At 39.4% G+C, this 6,876-nt stretch overlaps 1 protein-coding gene across 1 annotated transcript in view; it reads right to left on the minus strand.

Annotated features, from left to right (window-relative positions):
- SGPP1 (sphingosine-1-phosphate phosphatase 1) overlaps positions 1-6,791 on the minus strand; it is a 47,095-nt gene extending 40,304 nt beyond the window's left edge. The window contains exon 1 of the mRNA XM_007949100.2: positions 6,090-6,791. Within this exon, the coding sequence (XP_007947291.1) occupies positions 6,090-6,791 (702 nt within the window). The remainder of the gene's footprint in view (positions 1-6,089) is intronic.
- Positions 6,792-6,876: the final 85 nt, after the last annotated feature.

A 6,876-nucleotide genomic window follows, 5' to 3' on the forward strand; every position in this document is an offset into this window, starting at 1 on the left:
TAGCTGCCCTTCAGGTCTGGAATTGAACCCACACCTGTGGTTTCCAGCCAAACAAAAGACAGGCATATGAGTTGAACATTTACCTGAGGTAGATACGCTCCTTGGAGAGAACAATCATGGGAGAAAGAAGGGCTGCTTATGCACCGAAGACAGCTTAGGGAGCAGGAGTGCATGGAGGGATGGACACAGGGAAGAGGTAATTATTGGGAGGAAGTGGGAGGGGAGCTGTTGCATCATGGTAAATTGTGGTCAATGTCATGAGACAAAGTGTATGTGAACTGCTGTATGGAAAGTAAATTTGCTCTGTAAATCTTCACCCAAATCACAATAAAAACTAATTAATTAATTAATTTTAAAAAAGAGCTAATGAAGACTAAAGAGTACCATATGCAGTATGGATTACACCTCAACATAACAAACAACAAAAACAAACCGGAAGGAAGATTGGGCAATCTACTTCCATAGTGATACTGCCTCGGAAACCCAAGGAGGTATGGATTACACCTCAACATAAAGAAAACAAAAATCCTCACAACTGGACCAATCAGCAGCATCACAATAAATGGAGAAAAGACTGAAGCTGTCAAAGACGTCATATTACTTGGTTCTATAATCAACACCAATGGCAACAGCAGTCAAGACATCAGAAGACATACTGTATTGGGCAAATCTGCTGCAAAAGACCTTTTTCAAGTGATGAAGAGCAAAAATGCCTCCTTGAAGACTAAGGTGTGCCTAACCCAATGCAACGCACTGCCATGGAGTTGGATCCAACTCATAGTGACCCCTCCTTGGGTTTCCAAGGCAGTATCACTACAGAAGTAGATTGCCCAACCTTCCTTCCAAGGAGTAGCTGGTGGGTTTTAACCCAAGCCATGGTATTTTCAACCACCTCTTAATGCAATTGAGAGCTGAAGTACGAATAAGGAAGATCGAAGAAGAGTTGATGTTTTTGAGTTGTGGTGTTCGTGAAGAATACTGAGTACCATGGACTGCTAAAAGAACTGACAAATCTGTCCTGGAAGAAGTGCAGCTGGAATGCTCCTTGGAAGCAAGAATGGCCAGACTTTGTCTCACCTACTTTGGTTATATTATCAGAAGGGACCACTCTCTGGGGAAGGATGTCATGCTTGGTAAAGTGGAGGGTCAACGCAAGAGGGGAGGGAAGGCCCTCAACGAGATGCACTGACACAGTGGCTGCAAGGATGGGCTCAGGTGTAGCAGGGATCGTGAGGCTGCCTCAAGACTGGGCAGTGTTTCATTCTGTTGTACTATGAGTCAGAGACGACTGGATGGCACCTAACAACAACAATATTAAGAGGTAATGTACCATAGTTTTATAGTATCCTTTTGGAGTCAAACTGCCTAGATTTGAATCTAAGCTCTGAAGTACTTGCTGAGTGATTTGCAGCAAGTTACTTAACCTCCTTTTGCCTCAATCTCTTCTACTGTAAACCAGTGATGATATTTATAGCCTTTATATGTAGATTAAGAGCATTAAGTCAGATCAAGCACTTAAAACAATACAAAGCATGTAACTAGTATTTAATAATTGTTGGCTAAAATGAAAGGAAAATGTCTACAATATATTTTCACTGAAAAAAGCAAAGTCCAGAACAGCATAGTATGCTACCACTTTATGAAAAATAAAGTAATACATGGCTATAAAAGTGAAGACTCTCTGTAAAGAGTGAAAAAGAAACTTGCAACAATGATTCCTTCTGGAAGCGACCTGCCTGCGTAAGGTAGCTGCAAGACAGAGAAAAAGGAAAAATTCTTAGTTTCTTCCTCTGTTATGTAAATTTGTTTATTTAGTAACATTTATATGTATTAACAAGGAGCTCTGGTGGCACAGTGCCTAAGGCATTTGATTGCTAACCAGAAGGTTAGTGGTTCAACCCCATCAACCACTGCAAGGAAGATGGGGCGATTTACTTCCATAAAGATGGAAATACAATGGAGGTCACTATGAGTCACAATGGACTCAATGGCAGTAGGTTTTTATATGTATTAACTATTCAAATAAAAACAAAAATTAATTTAAATCAATAATTAGTAATAAACACTTGTAAAATGAGGAAAATGTGCATGTCAAACACAATTATAATGCTAAATAAAAAACAAAAACAATTAAACCAATTTGGTTTTTAATAAACTTTGTTTCTTCCCAAGAATTACCAAAGTGACGATTTCCTCATCTTTGTCATTTTTTACCTACTTTTGTAACTCTTACTTCTGCCTTTCCTCTTTTTATCTTTTCATGACCTATACTACACTATATTTTGACAGAACATCTTATATGCTCTTCTTTTCCAAAGCTCTCATTATGTTTATTGAGTTTTTAATTTATGTTAAGAAGATAGCAGAAAGGAAGGGCGACCAAGTTAGCATCTGATTTCAGGCCAACAAATTAATTTATGTTCATCACACATATATTTGTGAAGACTGCATATGTATATATATTTTTTATCTTCTCAAGGACATATGATATGTTTTACTATTTTAAGAGTACAACTGTATTTATTTCAAAAATGATTTATTATTACAAAGATTTTCTTTTAATTTCAAAGTGTGATCTGCAAAGTTTTCTGTGTAAGCTCTTGAGTCAGACTGTCTGCCACTTATTTGCTGCATTACCTTGAGTAAGCTACTTAATCTTCCCATCACTCACGTTTCCTCTTCTGTAAACTGGTATTAATAATAGGACCAAATATTGGGAAATAATAAAAGTAGACTGAGTGAGGCAAAAGGTGCTCACGATTTTGAACAATGCCCAAGCCACAGAAAGTGCTTAATAAATTTTAATAATAATAATTCATTATTGTTATTATTATTATAAAAAACAGTGAAAGCTTACAGACTAGTTGGAAATATGTCAGGCTAGAAAGTACTAATTTTTTAAAAAATGAAATCAATCTATAACTATCTTAACCAATTATTAAATCAAGCATACCATCAGAAAAGATTACACACCATATAATTTAAAAATAAATAATCTTTTATTTCTGGAAGAACATACAAATATAAATACAAAATGAGTGCTTTATTTTTTTATCTTAAATTACTCTTCAAAGAATTATGTTCTTAATATCTGATGCTCTTTATTTTCAGCTATTTTTCCTAAGTTAGGCTACAAACATTTTCAGCTAATAGTATGAGAGTAAAAATTAGTAGTATCCAGGCCAATGGATCTCAAAGTTGTTTAATCCCTGGAGAAATCCCATAACATACCCTATGTTATATCTCTATAAAGATATTTTTAAAAATTCTTCTAGTATCTTGGAGCTACACTGTTTTGATCTCCCTTTTTGTAGTGAAACGTTCCTTTAAAAATTCAAAGACTGGAACTGCAAAAGAGCTGACTCAGCAGTTGTGGAGAAATATAAAATATATATATTTTAACAAGAAAAAATAAATTTTATTGGAAGCAATTGAAAAACGTACATTTCTTCCTCAAAATTCTTTGGGAGAGATTACTCCAATAAAACACAATGTTCGGTGAGAAATCTGTACTTCCAACAAACTCACTGACTTCGAGTCGGATTCAACTCATAGCAACCCCTTCTTGGGTTCCCAAGGCGGTATCTCTACGGAAGTGGATTGCCCAATCTTCCTTCAGAGGAGTGGCTGGTGGGCTTGAACCACCAGCCTTCTGGTTAGCAGTCAAATGCCTTAGGCACTATACCACCAGAGCACCTGGTAATTTTTCATACACTGTCATTTCAGAACCACTGGGGAGTGATAAAACATAAAAAAAAACTTACTGCCGTGGAGTTGGATATGACTTATAGGGACCCCTCCTTGGGTTTCCAAGACAGTATCACTACAGAAGTAGATTGCCCAACCTTCTTTCCAAGGAGTGGCTGGTGGGTTTGAACCGCCAGCCTTCTGGTTAGCAGTCAAATAAGAAAGTTCTGTGTTGGAGGTGAAACTTGAGCAAATTTCAAATAGAATAGGAACATTAAGTGGTAGGGAGTAGTGAAGTAGTTATTCAAAGCCCAAGAGATAGTATGTGAGATAACTCAGTTTCAAGGGAGAAGTTTCAGCATCTTGGGCATGTAGAAGTAACTGTGTGCATCCAAAGCAAGCCACAGGATGCAACAGATGAACAGGTTTGTCAACAAACACTGCTGTTAATTAGAAAAACACCTACATTCATTCTTGTAATCCTTACCCTACTTTCTAAATTTTTTTTTGTTTGTTTTTTTCCATTACCTACTCTAGAAATAAAGGCCTCCCTTTTAAAGTAGTAAAATACACATTGGCAGAGACGAGAACCAAAACAACTTAAGCAAAGAAAGGTACTTTTGTTTTCAATTCTAACGAGTATTAAAAAAAAAAAAATGTCAAACAATAAAAAGTCATTTTGGTTTATGTACTAGATTACTATAATTAAACATTTATAGAAGTAGGACTTTCATATAAGGGAGACTTTATTTCAAAACAGCAACCAAAAATAAACAATTTATTCAAATTTAGAAATGTTCATGGAATGAAAATTTGTAAATTAAGAAATTTAAATTAATTTGCATAAGATTAATTCTAACGCAGTTGGTCAGTTTCCACGTGTGAAAGGACAGTTTGAGACTACAGATTTCTAAAATTGTATGATATACAAATTCCTCAAGCTTTGCATTAAATGTACTAAGTTGTTTAAAAATTATGAACTTATGCTGATCATTCAAAATGTTAGAAGATTGATAGCTGCATCCTGTAAACAATTCAGCTGTACTTCCTACTTAGCATGTGCTCTGAACAAATGAAGGACAAAAATAACTATTTTTACTTTCACTGCTAATATTAACAGCATGTAAGACAGCTTCACACAGTACAGAACTTATAAAGGCCCTGTAGCTATAGCACCCTGAAAGCCTCATGAAAATAAGAGACACATTTTTAGCCAACTGGCTAATTATCATGCCAAACACAACTCACTGATGATTCACTTTAACTTGTGAAATATTTAAATTTAACCGAAACGTTGAGATAAAAGCTTTCTTTTTTTTTTTAAAGAAAAAAAAAAAAAAAGACTATGTTTGCCTCCTTAGAAAGATTCTCCATAATAATGAACTTTATTTTTAAGTTAAGGAACCGACAAATCTCCTTAACAGTTTACAGCACAGATAAAGCAAGGCAAGCACCACAGTCTAAAGATAAATTTTGTTTCTATATGAAAGAGAGTCTTAAAACGTCAGCAAGATACATGAAACGTGGAAAACTGAAAAATGGATGATGAAAAGAAATAATAAAACACAAAACGTTTACCATTAACCTGTCAGGTTGACTCTATTATACTTCCCATTTTTACAAACAGACTTATCTGATCAACACCCTATCTTTAAGAATAACTTTAACTTCATTCATTTTCACAGTAAATGCAACAATACTACGGCAGCTCAACAAATCATACTATATAGATCAGTACTCTGGAAGACAAATTAACTTCCTGTCAGCAAATTAGCAGCTACCCCCTTAAAGGAGGACGCAGAGTATTGACTCAGGAAGCCTATGTTTCATTAACTTCCACAAAGGGCGGGGGTTTATTTATTTATTTATTTTAAAATTGATTACTTCTTTGTGTGGAACTAGCAAGTTCATTAGGGTGTATCTTAAGGTTTTGTAAACACTGTCTCACAGTAAAGCTCATGACATTACCTAAGTCTGATAAAGAATCAATTTTGGGGAAGGCACCATATATTACAGTGAAACAGTGTCTTAGCTATCTAACAATTACCTAGGGAAAAATTCACTTCCCCTGTGCATCACAAGAATTAAAACAATTTAAACACTCAATCAATGCCCAAATAATGCACGACTTTATGAAAAGTGTTTCCTTTGGAATCTACAAAAAGCGCTGGTATTAAAACACAGGTTGATGGCTAAGTCTGCAGGATTCTTGATCACTCAATTTTTAAAAACCTAGAAAAGGCCGGTGGACCTGTGAAAACCTGTGGAAAAGGTCTAGCCGGGGAAGGGCTAAATGCTAACTGCAGACAGCAAAGAGAGCTCGGAGTTTCTACTGGCCCACCCCTGACCCCGTTATCTTTAACTCCCCCCAGGACTAACGAGGGGAAGAGAAGGGACTTTACCTGCCAGCGGCCATAGGTGAGAAGGACCATGGAAATGGGGATGGCGGTGCCGGACATGGCATGGGTAGAGGGCATGCTGTATTCAGAGTTGTAGAAGACCTCCAACTTGACCACCGGCGGCGAGGCAGGCCGAGGCCAACGGATGATGTCCTTGGTGCACTGGCCCAGGTACATGACCAGCACCCAGATGATCACGAGTCTCCGGCCCACCAGGGGGTCCAGGTTCCAGATCCAGAAGGGGAAGAAAGTCACGTAAAAGAGTTCGTTGCCCAGCTCCGTGCCGAAGCTGAAAAGGTAGTAGAGCGGCCAGTTGCTCACTGGAGCCAGCTTGCCCTCCTCGCCCGTCAGCGAGTTGCGGCGCAGAGTGCCCACGCGCCGCGGCAGAGCCGGGCCCAGCTCTGCCGCCAACCCGTTCCGCACGCCGTTGGGGGCGCCGCCGCCGCCGCCCAGCTTGGCTGGGCACTGATTGAGGTCGCTCCCGGGCGGCTGGGAGCCACCGGATGCCCCTGGCTGTCGCCCTCGCCGCCGGGAGTCTCCCGTTAATGGTGCCTCCGCCTTTTCGTCATCCTCCCTCCGGTCAGCGGCGGCTGCGGCGGAGCCGCTTGGCAGCGCTTCCACCCCGCACAGCTGCTGGAAACGGGCCACTTTCTGCGGATCCTGCAGACAGCTCGCCAGCCGAGCCAGGCGCTGCCTCAGCGACATGATAACCGAACCCGCGAGGCCAGCTGACTGGAGGACCTCAGCGGGAGGGCGGGACAGCCCCCGGCGCAGCCCCGAACGGTCCGGG

Source organism: Orycteropus afer, unplaced genomic scaffold (assembly GCF_000298275.1).
Source record: "Orycteropus afer afer isolate SDZICR_OR568_19922 unplaced genomic scaffold, OryAfe1.0 scaffold00237, whole genome shotgun sequence".
Taxonomy (NCBI): domain Eukaryota; kingdom Metazoa; phylum Chordata; class Mammalia; order Tubulidentata; family Orycteropodidae; genus Orycteropus; species Orycteropus afer.